We start from the raw sequence: 16,792 nt of genomic DNA on the forward strand, positions 1-16,792 counted from the left end.
CGCTTTATCCCAGCTCCTCGCCAACCTAGCAGTTCAAAAGCATGTAAATGCAAGTAGATAAATAAGTACTGTACCATCTCGGTGGGAAGGTAAAACGCTGGCCACGTGACAAGGGAAACTGTCTTCGGACAGGCGCTGGCTCTATGGCTTGAAAAGCGGGATGAACGCCGCCCCCTAGAGTCAGACAACTGGACTAAAAATGTCAAGGGGAACCTTTCCCTATATCTTACTCAGGTACATCTTAGTTGCACAATCAGATGTATAGCGAGGCACACAACTGAGAGACACCCAGCACCTCATCAGTTAGCTGCAATGACCTGTGGCATGTTACACAAACCTTATGTGAACACCAAGAAGATTCAGGTCTATTTTCCACCTAACTCTTTATCCTCCTGCCCATTACTCTTGCTACCTTGCTTCAATTTACTCATTCTCATATCTGGTGTACACTTCCCCACTGTTTTTCCTGGAGGATCATGGGATGGAGAAAAAGGAGAGTGGTAGAGAATTAGCCATTTATCGATGGCAGTTACTATTTATAATAGTAAATCACCATTTACTGAAGCAGGCTTTAATGAGCATCATCATAAACTCAGTTTCTCCTGTGAAAAATGGGAAACATGGTGCCCTGGTATCAATCCATGATGGTGACAAACAGAAAGCTCCAACTGCCCCATTAAAGAAAGTGAACAGTGGCCTAACAAAGAAACAGAAGCTTGGGCTTATCACGTGAGTGGGGACTGTTCCTCTAGGCTGTGGTTCCCAATTTTTTCCAAGTTGCAACCCCCTTGTATAATAGCCAAGTAACTTGCGACACACACACCCTTCACCATGTCTGCATAAAAAGCATTTTAATGGGGAAAAGTCATCTCTTCTCAGAAAGTAGAGGCTTCTTTCTCCCCTAAAGCAGTGGTCCCCAACCGTGGGCCTCCAGATGTTCCACTCCCAGAAATCCTGCTAGCAGAGGTGGTGAAGGCTTCTTGGAGTTGTAGTCCAAGAACATCTGGAGGCCCAAGGTTGGGGACCACTACCCTAAAGGACTTGTTTCACATACATACAGACTAACTTTAATATTCTGCTCCAAAAGGGCAAGGAAGAAATTATTTAGTGGGCTACAACACATGTAAGGTGACCCGCAACCCCCCTCAATACACGTCGTGACTCCCAGGTTAGGAAACATTGCTCTCAGAAACTGAGACACTTGCAGCTGGATTGGCCATGTTAACCCGCCACCCCACCCTTGCTCCCGCATTTCCACGACTGTTACCTTTGAAATTAAAGTTCGGAATCTCCAGCAAGGAAAACAGGCTAAGACGCACAGCTGATACTAAAGCCAATCTTTATTTAGAAAGTGCAGCTGGACTCTTCATCTTAAATGCAGAGAAGAGCCCCGATTAGAAATTGCATATGGATTTTACAGAGTTTTACACAAAGAGCAATAAAGCAAAACATTCCCTTATTGGTTCCCTGAACCCCAAGTTTGGATCCTGCTTCTAATTGGACTAAAAATGGCAATTAACTCCAACCATTGGTTATGCGTAAATATGTGTTGTGCCCCCAGGTTCCCTTGACCTAAAGTCAGAATGTACCCAGGGTGTGCAAAAATGTTGCCTAAATGTCTGAAGAGATATTTTCCTTTTTCCCCTCTTATCTCATTATGTTGATTTCTCTTATTGCTGGTCTGGCAAGGATCAAGGCAATTGTGGTATGCAGGAATGCAGAAAGATGTTCTAAATGTAATCTTATAGCATGGAAAGTTACATGAGTTTGTTAGAGTTCTGTTACAAAGGTTACAAGGTATTTTGATTACAGACTACATAGCCCATACAATGCTTAAGACTTATTACAGAAAAATCTATCATAGAAAATATAAGAATGAAGCATAATATTGCTTGTTAAAAAAAGCTTTCATCCTGGCCCCCTAACAAGACCATCACTCTATCCGCTACTACCCTTCACTGGGTATCATATTCCCAGGGCGTATTCATACTCTCTCTGCCATTCACTGAAAGCGGGGGTGTCGTCTGAACGCTCTCCCTCCAGTTTACTCGTGCGGACATGACCCAACACTTGAGGACTCTCAGTTTGACGTGTAAAGTAACCCCCTCTGGAGAGCAACGTGCCATGCGACCTTGTTAGGGGGCTTCAAGAAGGCTTCCTATTACTAAGTCTGTGGTGGCTCATTCAGACGCCCAGGAGTCAACCCCACTTAGCAGGAACCAAAGCAGGAACACGAGCAGGACAGCCCCTAACCGTCCACTCCATGCGGAGGGCCAGCACAAAACAACAACAGCGTTGAGGGGGCTTGTGTTTAGCCGCGCCCCACGTTTTACCAGTCTTAAGACTCCCACCGACCCCCAAGAAAGAGAAGAGCATAACTAGGAGCGCCTTTCACAGGAAACCCCCCCCCCCACATTCTCGCCGGCAAATGTTTTGAGCCAATCACCGTGAAATCGAAGCCCCCCTCATAACCAATCATCGACTGCTACTGTCAATGTCAGCCATTCACACCCCACCCTTTCCCCCAAAACATCCCGCCCTTTCCTGCCGCTCTATCCCATCAGAGGAAAAAGTGGGACAACGCCAACCAATGACCATTCAGCTTTAGCAGCGTTTGATCCCTCCCTCCCTCCCGCTCGCCGGCGGCTCGGAGCAGAGCGGTGCCCTCCTGTTACGCTTTTCAGCGGGTGAGTCTTTTTTGTCCTTCTGGATTCGGGGTGACGCCATGTTGGGTACGCAGGCGTTTCTCCGGACGCTCGGGAAGTCTTTCCGCGCAAGGGCAGAGGCTGGAACCGGCGTCTCATCTCCGAGACCTTCACGAGGGTTTCAGAGGACGTAGAACTGCGCATGCGTTAGACGAAGGGGGAGCGCTGGCAGCGCAAGCGCATCCGAGGGTTTTGAAGCCGAGCGAGGAGAGGTGGTTGAATGTGCGCTTGCGCGTTGTTGCTCCTTCAGCAGTGGGGTCAGGTTGGTCCTTGAGTTTCCCTTCATCACACGTTGTTGTTCCCTTGGTGGCATCGCTGAATGTAAGCGCCCCGCAAGGCAATCTCCAGCATACATTTTGATAGGATCCTGCGATGTCTGCATATGTGTTCGCTTAGGTCTGGGGGTGGGTGGGACACTAGAAGGAGTGTGGGCTGGTGCCGCTGTCCAGGGAGTCGCTGATGGACCAGCCACGATTTCTTCGGAAAATTTTTTGGGATAACTTGAAGTCGCTTTTTAACATTTCCTTTCTATCGGTTAAATAGAGCTAAGGTGCAAAGCTTTGCTGTCATTTATACGTGTTTGTGTACAATGAGCAATAAGGCCCACTGTATTCAGTACGGCAAGGTTTACTCCAGTTTAAGGAATCATAAGTACTGTATGTCATGTTTTTATGCTGTTATTTTGCTTGCAACTTATGGCGTTTCTGAGGTATGTGAGATATTCAAGGATTGGTTTGCGATTGCTACTTCCCAGTGAGTTTCCCCTTTGTAAGCAGGGATTTGAGCGCAGGTCTCTGGAGTCCTATTCCATCAAGTCTGTCCCCAACACCACACTGACTCTCATGATGGTGATTATTGTCGTCATGATTATTACAAATTGCAGATTTTTTCATCATAGCAAACAATATCCTTCCCCAGTCTCTGTTTTTATTTTTCTTAATATCCAGCCTGATTGAGGTATGATGAACTTGAAAGTTTGCATGTTGTTTTATGATGGTTTCGCTGATCAGTTTCAATGCTGCTTTTTTACTTTTATAGCAAAACCAATGGAGCTAGCAGCATTTTATTATTGTTACTGTTTTCTTTTACAGAGGGAGCCTGGTTTCAAATTGAAAATGCGTATCCTGTGGATCGTACGGCAAGCTTCCCGAACAGGTAGACTGCAGCAAAAACACAGCTGGGTTCAGTATTGTCCTTCACCTGTTTTCTGGTTGAAATTCAGTTTAAGGGCTTCCTTTGCAGGTCCATCACAAGTTGTTACTTTTCAGCTGCTCTTTGTGAAAGGGGAATATCCTAAATTGTATTTCTGAGGCTTAGGATGAAGGCTTTTAAAATGCATTTTATGCTGAAAGATGGTAGTCATTATAACATGGACACTTCATATGCGGAAGATTCGGATTCAAGTACTGGCTGCTCCATAAAGCTTGAATAGCATCTTAGAAAAGTGGATGATTTATGTGATGTTTAAATAAATAAAAATTGTAACACATTAAACAACAATAATAATCTTAGAATTACAGAGCTCGAAGGAACCCTATGGATTGAGTTGTCTCTCTCAAGAAGGCACAGTGAGGAATTGAACTCCCAACCTCTGGCTCCACAGCCAGATGCCTAAACCACTGAGCTATCAAACTCTTTCTGTAGCCCTTCAAAGAGCCCCCAGAATATTAAATGATAATATGAAAAAGGAAGTGAGAAGGCTAGTAGCCTATGCATGCCAGTTTGGGAGGGACACTTGTTGAACCAGATGGTACCAACTTCAGAGGGCCCATGTACAGGATGAGGTTTCATATTGGAAGGCCCTCTCTAGATCATTATTCTGAGCAGATGGTTTAGCATGGAAGAGATGCAATCAAATTAGGTAGTGATTTTGCAACTGAGAGGCAGGTCTTACTAGAAAGTGTATAGGCATGCTAAGTGTAAGTTGTGGGGGGGCACCCTCAAAAGTTATAGCAGGGAGTCATTCTTTGCTGGCTAGGAATGGACTGCTTGTTATGATTGTATACTTTTTGTTGTTTGCATCTGCCTGCAGTAAAGATGCATCTTTCTTTGCAAGCTTTGTTCCACCACACTCACAGGTTTTCTTTCCTATGGAATCTAAGATATGAATCCACGATGGAATTATTTTTATTCAGAGAGGAGCCTATACAGTACAGTAATAGATGCTTCCAGTTGTTTGGGGGTGTTGGAAAAAACAGGTTGAAATTTGTCTGTTGACTAGGGGCAATAGAGTTTGAAATCTTTTGGATGAACTTTGAACAGTTCCTGAAAAGGGACATATGGAGTTATCATTGTTTTGAAACAGTATTTTAGAGTACTTCTTCAGTGTCCTAGTTGACACCTGCTTGTTCAACTTAGGGATGACAGAGGAAACTGAATTATTGAATTTTGTCTGTATTTTGCATTATGGAAGCCACTTGCCTTATGCAAGGTTAGAAAAATGAATTTGGAGTTTGTTTGTAATACTTTCCCAATACTGTTCTCATAGTCACCACTGAAATGCTTTGGCTAATTCATAACAATCACCTACATAAAAGGCATTTCTTCTTGTTATCAGGATGTTCTTCTTGCTTTCACAGTTTCATTGTTTCATTCTAACTTGTGTGTGTAAATGTGAGAACCTGATAAGGGGTGTGCAAAATATGCATAGTGTAGAGAAAGAGGATATGGGATTTTTATTGTGATTATTTCTCATATTGTTAGATCCTAGGAAGCTAAATAATGTGAGATTCAGAAGAGATAAAAAGTATTAAGTTAAATTATGGAATTACTAAAGAGCCTTGTGGCACAGTGGTTAAACTGCTGTACTGCAGCCAAAACTGTGCTCACAACCTGGGGTTCAATCCTAGGTAGCCGGCTCCAGGTTGACTCAGCCTTCTATCCTTCCAAGGTCAGTAAAATTAGTATCTGGCTCGCTGGGCGGGGGGGGGATGTGTAGCCTGCGTAATTAACTTGTAAACTGCCTAGAGAGTGCTTAAAGCACCATGGGGTGGTATATAAGCAGCACGCTTTGCCTTAATTTCAACAAAGTGCAGGTCATCAGCCTATGTGACTTTGAAAGAGAGTTGGGCAGATAAGACTCTCAATTTGCACTAGTCTCTTATCTCTGTCACAGAGTTGCTGGGGATCTGATTTAACATGGGGCTGTGTCCTACTGATAGATATGTCTTGGACATAGGGCTCTTCTCTCTTCCATTTTATACTCAAGGCTGTGCACCACCTTCCATTCCCCGGCTATGCTGGCCGCACTTCCTTCAAAGAGTTTAGTGTACTTTTGGATGGTGTGTAGTAGTCCCTCATATTAATTGTTTGGTATGGATCCTCCAGAACAGTTTTACAATAATTTTTTTTTTTTTTTTGCTATTCTTGGATATATTTCTATTCTGCTTGGGTCTGGCAAAAGAGGGATGGAGAATTTTGTCCTTCCTTGATTTTCAATGTTCTGTGTGTGCGTGCATGTGAGTGTGTGCATGCATGCTCATTTGCCTAGCAGCCCATTTATTTATTTGTATCAAAATTTCTGTCAAGCATCCTCCAAATGTTCTGGTTACAGCTCCTATTGACCATACTGGGAAAGGTTCCTTACCTTGTTTGTTTGTTTGTTTGTTTGTTTGTTTGTTTGATTTGTATCCTGCCCATCTGGTCTATGCGACCACTCTGAGCGGCTCATGCATTCAGTTGCATGCTGTTTCTTGTTCCCTATGGTTGGCAGGTTAATGCTTTAGGCTGCTCTTGGGATGAATTCAAGTCAAGATTCAAGAAACTGGCAGGATGTCATGGGTCAGATGTCTGTGTTCACTGTGTGACTTTTTTGTGTGCTTCTCTCTGGCATGTTGCACCATTTTTTCCCTGTTACTCTTCAGGGGCTCCAGTGTGCCTGAACCTTGCCCGATGCCTCAGCAACACAACCCCTGTAGCTTCCTACAGTAAGTACAAAATTAATTCTAAGTAAGTCTGAGTCAACTAGACTTAGCACCAATAACCCATGCCTGAGTTATATTGCACCTTGGTTATTGCAACAGAATCTATATGGGGCTTCCCTTGGAGAGGGGTCCTCAGTTGGTGCAATATGCAACAGCTGGGCTGCTAACTGGTGCATCATATCATAATCCTATGACCCTGCTGCTGAAAGACCTGTACTGGTTGCCAGTTGCTTATTGGGCTTTTCATTGATGTCTTTAATTAGGAGCTTTTCATTACAGTAATTTTCTATTGTAGAATTGAATCTTGAGATTTCTAGATAGCAAAAACTCATATTTTTCTTTTTTGCTTAAGAATATGTAAACCTAAAGGAGGAACCAACAGACTTTAAGTCGGCGACTGACAAGGCTGCAGAGACCCTCCTCTGGACAGAACTTATCCGAGGTGAGGGCACTGGTGCGATCAGGGTAATGACTGCAGTGCTTGGGCAAAGAGGGACACTGAGTAGGTGGCCTGAGTGAGTATGAAGGGGGAGAATGCAATAGATAAGCCATAGACTGAATTACCCAGAGAAAGTTGACAGGCTTCTCTTATTCTTGCTTCTCTCCCAAACCATGATAAAGGGTACGCTATGGCTGGCCACACATAACATTTTTGAGTGCCATTTTTATCTTATGTCCTGCAATATTCTTGGAAATAGCAATACAGGCAGTTGACTGTGTACTCCATTATCCTGCTGACCCCTTCCTGCTGCTGCTTTATTTCTTAATTATGGGCTAGAAGCCTGTCATCCCCTTCCACTTGTGCAGCAGTCTGTTGCATGTAAAGCAGGAGGCTTTTTCAGAGCATGTGCAAGGTTACATCAGCATAGATCATGCTGCAGTGACAACAAAATGGACAATCTCTTCAGAACCACTCAAAGGTCTCATTCAGTTAATGCCGCTGCCTTGCATCACTTGCACGAGCAAAAGTGTGCACTGTATACAGCCCCCTGCCATAGCCATGGTGGAGGAGGCAAAACTGGTAGCCCCTCCCTCACCATTGTGTATAGAGGGAGGAAGAGGCAGTGTTGGTGAAGAGTTCGGAAGCACACTGCGTGGAGCGTTGCCCTCCACCCACAGTAAATAGGATACCATACTCTACTAGCAGTCTACTTAGTAGCCAGAGTTCTTTGCCTCTGTTGTTCTTCATCTGCCACTGCAGAAATATTCCAGGAACCTTTTAAAAATGGACAGGAACAATTCTCTTGGCTCTTTTGACCAGTTTCTCTCTAAAAGATTCTGAACCAGCAGCCATTATATAATGCTATATTAGTTATATATGTGCAGTTAAATGTTTCTTAAAACTTGGGCAACAAAAAAATTGTCAAGAAGGCAACTGCTATAGTTCCACCTTAGCCTGGACAGAAGCCAGAGAAAAACACAAATGGTGACCAAGAGGGGAATATATGCAGGCTATATTTTACTGCTGGTGACCGAGAGGGGCATATATGTTAACTTCATAATTTGGTTGTAATTGATGTTTATAGTACTAGGATAACAGACAATTAGCAAATTTGTAGCATGGTACTAAAAAGCTGTGATATTAAATCTGCTCAACTCTGACTCTATCTGGATATTATTTTGGACAATGGTATCCTTGACTTGGCTTCTTTCTATTACTTACCTATTATGAACCTGGGAAGGAATAAATTAAGCATTTAAACAAATTTTTTTTTTTGCTTTTTCTTCCCTACTCACAGGTTTCACTGTGGCTGTAAGCTACATATTTAAGGAGACTGCCACTATCAACTACCCTTTTGAGAAGGGTCCCCTGAGTCCCCGCTTCCGTGGGGAACATGCCCTGCGCAGATACCCATCTGGAGAGGAGCGATGCATTGCCTGCAAGCTGTGTGAAGCAGTATGCCCTGCTCAGGTGAGGCCCTTATGGTCACTTGTTTCCTTCCTCCCTGATATAGTATCTTTCTGGCAGACATTTCTCCAAGTAGTGCATACCGGAAGTGAAAGTTGGACGCTGGCATATCACCTGAGAGGCACATTCTCATTTGCTTCTCTGGGGTTAGTGAAGTTCACTGTGGCCCAAATAACATTTCTCGGTGCAGCCCTGCTTGGGTTGGACTCTCCATAGGACTTTCCTCCTGAGCAGTGAGAGTGCATGTCTTCTGAACTGATCTGCAAGCTGCTGTCCATATGCAGTTGTTTAGTGCAGTATTTTGTTTCTGTTTGGTACCAAGCTCCAGCACGAGTTGTATTGTTGTGGGGAGATTCTTAGTTCTGTTCTGCCTTCCTATCCATTCCTTGGAATGGCCCTCTCCCTTGGGACGGGGAAGGGTTCAGTTCTTGTTGATGAACTCTTCTCCTCTGTAGCCTTGTGACCTCCTCACTTACTGCTCCATTCTAGTCTTTGTAGTTCTGTTAAATCAGTGTGTCCAGTTCCCAAGCCCTCCTTTTTCCAAACAAAAGATTGCTTTCACTTCAGCATTGACGAATGTGGTTTTGCTGTTCCTCTGCTTCAGCATGGATTATCCAGGTTTATGAAGCCAGAACTTCTAGGATGCCACCTGCTAGTGAGAGAATGTCTTTTTCTTTCTTGCAGGCAATTACTATTGAGGCTGAGCCCCGTGCTGACGGCAGCCGTAGGACTACGCGTTATGACATTGACATGACCAAGTGCATCTATTGCGGATTCTGCCAGGAAGCCTGTCCTGTTGACGCCATTGTGGAGGTGAATGGAATGGATATTTTCAGTAACAGGATACCGTTTTGTCTGCCAATTCTAGATTTGTATCTGGAAGATGGAGCTACTGAAAAAGAAAATGAGCAAAAAATGAGCAAAGTGTCTAGTTTTTGGTGTGAAAAGTATGTGGAAGACTTGATCTGACTACATATTTTGCTTGTGTTCTTCAGGGTCCCAATTTTGAATATTCAACTGAGACACACGAAGAACTTCTGTACAACAAAGAGAAGCTGCTCAATAATGGTGACAAGTGGGAAGCAGAGATTGCTGCTAACATACAAGCTGACTATTTGTACCGATGATGGAATACTTATTTCACCCATCCCACATTCTCACCAGCCAGCTGAACTGAAACCAAGCCTGCAATAAAGGGCATGCACTCATTGTTTCTTTTTGGTTTTTGCTGTGTTTTGAGAATGAAGTAGTAATGTACAGAAATCCTTGGGTTATTGTAGGATGTAGTTGTGTGTTTGTGAGTAGAGAGAAGGTGGAAGCAAGTATCCTCCCCCCCATCCTTTTCTTCTTCTAATGCCACACATCTAGTCTTACAATATGAGGCTGCTAAGTCTGGGAAGATGTGACCATTAGAGGGAGAGAGACTTAAGAACCCAGATTTGTTCTTCTGTTTCTTCTTTTTGTTGATTAGGCTTTTTATGAAGAGGACTTCTGCAGATCTAATTCCTCCTTTATTGTCTTCTGCTAGAGAATCAGTTTGAAGAGTCAGCAAAATATTAGTGTCTTCCCAGGATTAATACTATTTAGAAGGTATGGATTTAGAAAGTATCAAAAATATGATATCAATGCAAAGCTGGATTGCTGTGGAGAAAGCTAAGCTTTTTCATAGATACAGTAATGTTCATATAGTATATTTTTGGCATCTCAAAGATGCAAGCCTTCACCACCACCTCGTTCACACACTTGCAGTTATTGTTGATATGGCCATGAGAAAGTTTTGCCACGTAGCTTTTCTTCCAGAATGTTTAAATTGGCTTTGAATAGAGCTGAAAGAGCTGCTTCAGCACTATGATAAGCATTCCTTGGAAACAAGGTAAGAATCTTGTATATTCTGCAGTGAAAGTTTTGCTCAGCAGTATGTGTGTGTACGTTTGTGTATAATATATCTGACATGGAGAGACTTGCATTCAGGTTCTGCAGAAGTCCTGGTTTGATACATTGGCAGAGCTCCTCTTCTTTAGCTGTCTAACCACTCAAGGCCCACCAGAGGGGAGATTGGTTATCTGCCTCTTGCATGCTGTCTTCTGTTGGATCACACAAAATCCACCTCTTGATTCAGCAGGCAAGATGATATCTTCATGTTGGTCATGCTATTCAGTTATTCACTGGAGATACCAGGAGGTCTTTCTGGAGACTGGCTGCACTGTCTCTGAATTCTGACAATGTAAGCATCCTTAAAAGAGGAACAGCTCCACAATAAAAGATGTGATAGAGTTAATTTCTTTAGAATGTGAGTAGCTGTGTTGACACTTGAAACCATAGTCTATCAGTCGCTCTTGTGTTATACCAGGGTTTGATGTTTATTAGCTGCTTTAACAGACTATTTGTTCTACACTGTGGAAAGTTACAGAGTGCTAGAAGTCACTGGTTCTAAAGGGATATAGTGCTTATCTCCTTTCTTTGGAGTTCAAAGCATCTGCTCTCAGAAAACAAGATAATGAATTAGAGCGGGAACGAGGAAGATCAGAATAAAGGATTTCTGATGAAAGAAGAAACATTGTATGCATGTCTCAGGATACTTTTATTTTAAACTCTTACCAACAGTAAGTTCTTACTAGAAAGATAAAACTTTGTTTATAGTGATGATTTTTCTGACTACAGTACTGGTTCCTGCAGATGTGGTGCCTATAGCCATAGCACCCTGAACATGCCTGATCTACTCTGATCATAGAAGCTAAGCAGGATGGGGCCTGGTTATAGTACCTGGATGGGAAACCACCACGCAACACTAGGGACCTCCAAGTAGAGTGAGGAAGGAATCTTGCCTGAAACTTTAGGGTGATGTTCCTAGTCGATAAGAGTGGAATAGATGGACCAATGGCCTGACTTAGTATAAGGCAGCTTCCTATAACCCTGAGTCACAGGAGTGACTGCGGTTTGTCAGTTGTACAAAGGCTTTAGGGAGGCTTCAATCATGTTCATATAGTTCATGAACTCTAGTAAACTGCAAAGCTCACAGTTATTTTTCTAAACAGTTGCTCTCTTCCTGGTATGCCCATTTTGTTTGGTACACAAAAGATAACTTCACTGAAGATAGACTGGAGGGAGAAACTTGAAAGGGTGGGGTATGTAGCAAAGCCATCATATTCTAGACAAAAAGAGCTAGACAGAGGAGACTTCCTTTTAAGATAATGAGTCTGTACTTCTTGGTTCCCTTTAGTTAGGTTTTGTCAACACCTGTGTATTCCCTTCCTATATATATTTTAGTGTGACTAAATCAGTCTTGCTTGAACTAATATCTGAGGGTGGGAAAAGAAGAAGTCAAACTGCTGGGGATTTTGAGCTGGAGAGGAAGACACTTGCAAACACGCAATTCGTCTCCAAAGAACACTGTTGTGGCTGTACATATATTCACATGTATAGTATGGGTCGTTTTGAGAAGAAAAGTGGGATAAAAATATTTTAAATAAATAAAAAATAAATAGTATCTGAGCTGCAATCAGAGTAATGTCCAAACCAATTTGGGTTAACGTGCATAAAACGCTCCAGCATAAAAGAGGAGGATGAAGTCTAAAAAGCTTCTTTTCTTTAAGTTCTGTTGGCATTACCCGGCAGCTATTCTGGTGACCTCTTGGACTTCATGGTCCTTTTTCTGATCAGATTTATTTTTCTAGTTAAATTTGCTGTTAAAATTGCTTTTGAGTAACCACCAAGGGGATGTGGTGGTGCTGCGGGTTAAACCACAGAAGCCTCTGTTGTGCAGTCAGAAAACCTGCAGTCATAAGATCGAATCCACGCAACGGAGTGAGCCCCCCTCACTTGTCCCAGCTCCCACCAACCTAGCAGTTTGAAAGCATGCAAAATGCAAAAATGTGAGTAGATAAATAGGTAACACTACTTTGGGAAGGTAACGACATTCTGTGTCTAGTCACGCTGGCCACGTGACTACGTTCCAGAAGTCTTCAGCTTTGTTCAGATACAACTTGGCAAACCTAAGCCATGCTGCCATTTCCTTTTTAGAGAGAAGAGGCTTTCTCCTGGCAACTCTTACAAACAAACCATACTTGTTCAGTCTTTTTCTACTTGTACTGTCATGGACTTTAACATTTTACATGCTAACTAAGACCTTTTGAATCTGAGATGTAACTTTTGGGGGTTTTGCAGTTCACCTGAGCATTGCCCAGCCTACCTTGAGATGGACCTGGGAAGATTGGCAACTGTTTTGAATGTTTTCCGCTTGTAAATAATCATCACCATTGTAGAAAGACGGACTTTAAATTGTTTGGAAATTGCCTTATAACCCTTCTCAGATTGACAGGCAGCAACAATTGCTACTCTGCAATCATTGCTGATTTGCCTTGGCATTTTGTTAGCACACACCTGAATGCTCCAAACCAGTAAAGTGCTAAAACTTTGGATTTTATAGAGGTGGTCACACTTACTGATTATCAGTTACTCAAGGGTATTTGGTTAGCAGCCCCTAACCAAACAGCCCCTAACGCAAACCTGGCTGCTACTTAGCCTCTTAATTCCTATGGAAGCAGTAAGGGATATGCTTAGTTTTGCCTTCATTTTTGTAAAATAAGTCATGACATGGTATATATGTTGTTCATCTGAGGTTGTATTTTACCTAATTATCCTACTAAAAACATGATAATTTTTTATTATGTCCTGATACATAAAACCATAGAATTCAAAGAGAATGTACTTTCTTATTCACATAACTGTATATTCATTTTGGCTACATTAATGTCACAAGTATGAATCCTCTTCCTTGATAACACTGGTGTAACTTCTGAAGACAAATTGTGTTTAAGTTATGAAATCACTATGGATATCATCTGTTGTGTACTGAGTTGTGTCACTCATACTACTGATGTCTCTTGTGATTTCTTAGGGCACTTTGCCTCTAAAAGTTGTGCCATTTTTGTAGCTATGCAAGGAGATTTTGGCCAATGCTTCCTTTTGACTCAGTAATGCACCTTACACAAATTCATGTTTGTTTTTTAATGATTGAGTCTGTTTCTCTCTCCCCTTTGGCCAGTACTATGGTCACTTGTTCCATACATCTGTAATTTTAAGATACTGAGAATTTTTACCTCTTTGTTATGACGTGCATTGATCCAGTATATGCAAGAGGAGTAAAACTCATATTTGATCTGGTATAGCTTGGTTGAAGCATATGCCTGCAGAGCCAGAGGCTGAGTTTTGAAATCCCTGTTATGCTTCCCACAAGGAGTCAGGTGGGATCACCTGGAGTGTGTATGGCTGATGGAGTTACATGCCCTGTCACTCGTGTATAGCCTTCGGCAAACTGTGGTCCCAAAGCACCAACAGAAGGAGGGATGAATAATCAATCCACTTCTGGGTAAAGTGGTGCCTCGCATAGCGAGGTTAATCCGTTCCGGATTAACCTTCGCTATAACAAAACATCGCTAACATAGATTTAAGCTGTATTACACGTATAAGTTGAAAGCTAAAGAGGTTAATACATAGACAAAATAGTCAAAAGAAGAAGAAGAAAAAGAAGATGAACCTTTATTAGAACATGAATAGATTAGATGTTTATATACTTGATATGAAAGATTGAATGATTATGCATTTGATGTTTTCTTATTCTCAAAATCCCCTTTCCATCCCCCCACTGCCCTTTGCCTTTTGTATTCCTTCCCCATTACCCAATAGTTTTGAAAATAAAAATAATAATTAAAAAAACACACATCGCTGAACAGGGCAGGAAAAGCTATTGGAACGCATTAAACATCGTTTAATGCGTTCCAAAAGGCTCCTTTACTCACCGTTCAGCGATGTTCGAGGATGGCCGGCAGCCATTTTCGCGCCCTCCCCTCGCTTAACGAGGGCGCGAAAACGCTGCGCACGGCCATTTTGGGGCTTCCGGCGGCCATTTTGGACCCACCGAACAGCTGATCGGCAGGTCGCAAAGTGAAGGTCAGTAAGCGAACCGCTTACCGACCTTCGTAGAGCGAGTTTCGCCCTATCTAAAACTCGTTGAGCGATCGCATTAGTGATCCCAAAAAAGGGATCGCTATGCGATTTCGTTGTATGGTGCACTCATTAAGCGAGGCACCACTGAGTACTTCATATCCAGAAAGCTCTTGAAGTGTCACTGTAAGTTGAATACAGCTTCCTGCATAACAGTTGTTATTAATAAGATATGTCTCTTGCTATTATCAAGGAAGGATCCTCTGAATTCATGCGTAGAGCAGGGCAAGAGTACTTTGGTGGAGTTGTTATGGCCTCCTAGAGGAATTGCTGTAGAAGCCTCTCTTGGGAGGACTTCTAAATTTTTGGACAGTACCCTCTCTTGACTACATCGTGATGCAACCCATATCACATTTTGCCCCTTGATATCCAGTTTTGTATCCAGAGAGATTCTTGTCCCACTACTTTTCTTCACTCAACTAGAGTTTGGTTATACCTATTACAGGTTTTCCTTGGACATTAAACATTCCAGCTTGTCCCATCTTGACTTGGAGGCTTTCTAGCATTAGTGTATAACACAAACACATTGCTGTAGTCCAGATGTTTCCAAGGTATATAACTGCAGTATTTTGGCTTGTTCTCCTATAGGATGCAACATTCTGTTCCATCTCTACATAATAAGAACTACGTTCACTCCTATTCCCTAAAAAGATTTTCAAAAAAGATTCTTCCAATCCCCAGCTAATTTTTCAAGAGTCAGCTTAAAATTTGCCCTGTTCTACAGTTATTTTCATATTAAGTATAAACAGTTGGTATTCCTTTGGTTTAAGCAGTTCCTGCTATTTATGCAAATTCAAACACCAATTGCCACCATCTCATCTATAAGTTGATTCTCCACACCAACATTTCAGTGTCTAGCTGTGTCTGAGAATGTGACTTGGAAGTTCTGAATTTCAACTTCCTACTTAGCAGATAGTTTTGCTTTCAGGACCTCATGACTGCATTTCTGCATGCCATTACTTCCACCATATACTGTACAATGACTACTAGCCTTTCTCCAGCATTGTCTACAAAAATATCTACACACAAAGTGCCATCCTTACTATGCAAATAAATCATCAGTTAATTTTCCATGACTATTGAAAACGCCTTGTCTTTCTAATGACTAATTTCAGTCTTTATCAGCTGAGTTGGGAAATCAAATTTAGATGGGACATGTGATGTTTCTACTCTAAAGCAAGGGAAAAGCCTTTGATCTTTGTAGGAGACAAATGAGCAGTTGCCCTTAGCTCTTGTTCTGCAACGGTTGGAGAGAAACCATTAACTGTACTGTATCTCACAAGCTGTCAATGTACAGCTATAAAGCTTTGGCACCTCTTCACTAAGACTACATTCTACATCTTACAACTATGGAGAAGCACAAGGATGGGGACTCGCTGTGAAGTTGGACTAAACTTACACCAGTGACTTGACTCATTTTCTTTTCCAGTGACTCGGACTCAAGATGCAACTCACCCACCCCTACCTTTTTTTCTCAGGAAGAGAACTGCTTTTAAAATAGGGACTCGGGCACGGTTCCTGGCCCCAGAGACTTGTGAATGTCCCTGGAGAGACATACTGTACATGAATTTTTTGTGCTTTCCCCTAATTTCCCACCAACTTGATTAATGAGTTCTTCAAATCTTGAATGCTGTTCCACATCTATATAATTTGATGAGTTCTGTAGAATATATTGAACGGCCTTGAGCAGTCCTGTTGGGTTTCTGCTCTTGTAATTGTGACTTATTTACAGTACTTGGAAAGTACGTAAAGTTAAGAAAGAACAAAAGGATAGGAGGATTGACTGTCCCTTTACTTGAGCTACACAGGTGCTTAACTCTCACCTCTGCTCACCTGAACACCATGTAAAGGGGCTAATATGCTTCATCAGTTGGGGCTACCCCATTCTTGTAAAGCAGGGGTCCTTTCCAGGCTTTTTGTATATAAATATACCAGGCTAGCTTTATCCCAGTTTTGCTGCATGCATTTAGCTTCAGATCTTCAAAATAATGTGTGTGTGTGTGCACATCTGCCATTAGGTCATGCTAGATTCCAATGAGCTGAAAGTGAATGGAGATGATTTGTGCTGTTTGAGCTCTTCTGAGAATTCAGGGTGCATCCTGTGCCTTAACAACTATGTTCCTACTAAGATGTAACTGTAGGACAATCAAATTGTAGGAAGGTAGAAAGTTGATTTGATATTGCAACATGAATAGATTGGATGATTGTACATTTTGTGTTCTTCCCCTCCTTCCCCCCATATCCCCTTTTTT

General features: G+C 42.3%; 1 protein-coding gene across 2 annotated transcripts; it reads left to right on the forward strand.

The window, feature by feature from the left end:
- The first annotated feature begins 2,548 nt into the window (after positions 1–2,548).
- NDUFS8 (NADH:ubiquinone oxidoreductase core subunit S8) lies at positions 2,549–9,746 on the forward strand. 2 transcript variants are annotated; one of them, XM_020806053.3, is made up of 7 exons: positions 2,549–2,687; positions 3,797–3,860; positions 6,569–6,631; positions 6,981–7,070; positions 8,368–8,540; positions 9,222–9,350; positions 9,533–9,746. In XM_020806053.3, exons 2-7 carry the CDS (start codon positions 3,821–3,823, stop codon positions 9,662–9,664), a joined length of 627 nt encoding a protein of 208 aa, XP_020661712.2. In that variant the 5' UTR covers positions 2,549–2,687; positions 3,797–3,820; the 3' UTR covers positions 9,665–9,746. The 2 variants fall into 2 exon arrangements, with proteins under 2 accessions (XP_020661712.2, XP_072841477.1); XM_072985376.2 differs by lacking the exon at positions 2,549–2,687 and adding an exon at positions 2,708–2,967.
- The last annotated feature ends 7,046 nt before the right edge of the window (positions 9,747–16,792 follow it).

This window comes from Pogona vitticeps, chromosome 1, assembly GCF_051106095.1.
Source record: "Pogona vitticeps strain Pit_001003342236 chromosome 1, PviZW2.1, whole genome shotgun sequence".
Lineage (NCBI taxonomy): Eukaryota > Metazoa > Chordata > Lepidosauria > Squamata > Agamidae > Pogona > Pogona vitticeps.

Excerpts from the sequence above, each read along its gene's own strand:
- NDUFS8 (XM_072985376.2), top strand. The coding sequence starts at position 2,926 with ATGTGCGCTTGCGCGTTGTTGCTCCTTCAGCAGTGGGGTCAG. Across the intron at positions 2,968-3,796 it reads TCCTTCAGCAGTGGGGTCAG|AGGGAGCCTGGTTTCAAATT; the intron begins GTTGGTCCTTGA and ends TTTCTTTTACAG. Across the intron at positions 9,351-9,532 it reads CTGTTGACGCCATTGTGGAG|GGTCCCAATTTTGAATATTC; the intron begins GTGAATGGAATG and ends TGTGTTCTTCAG.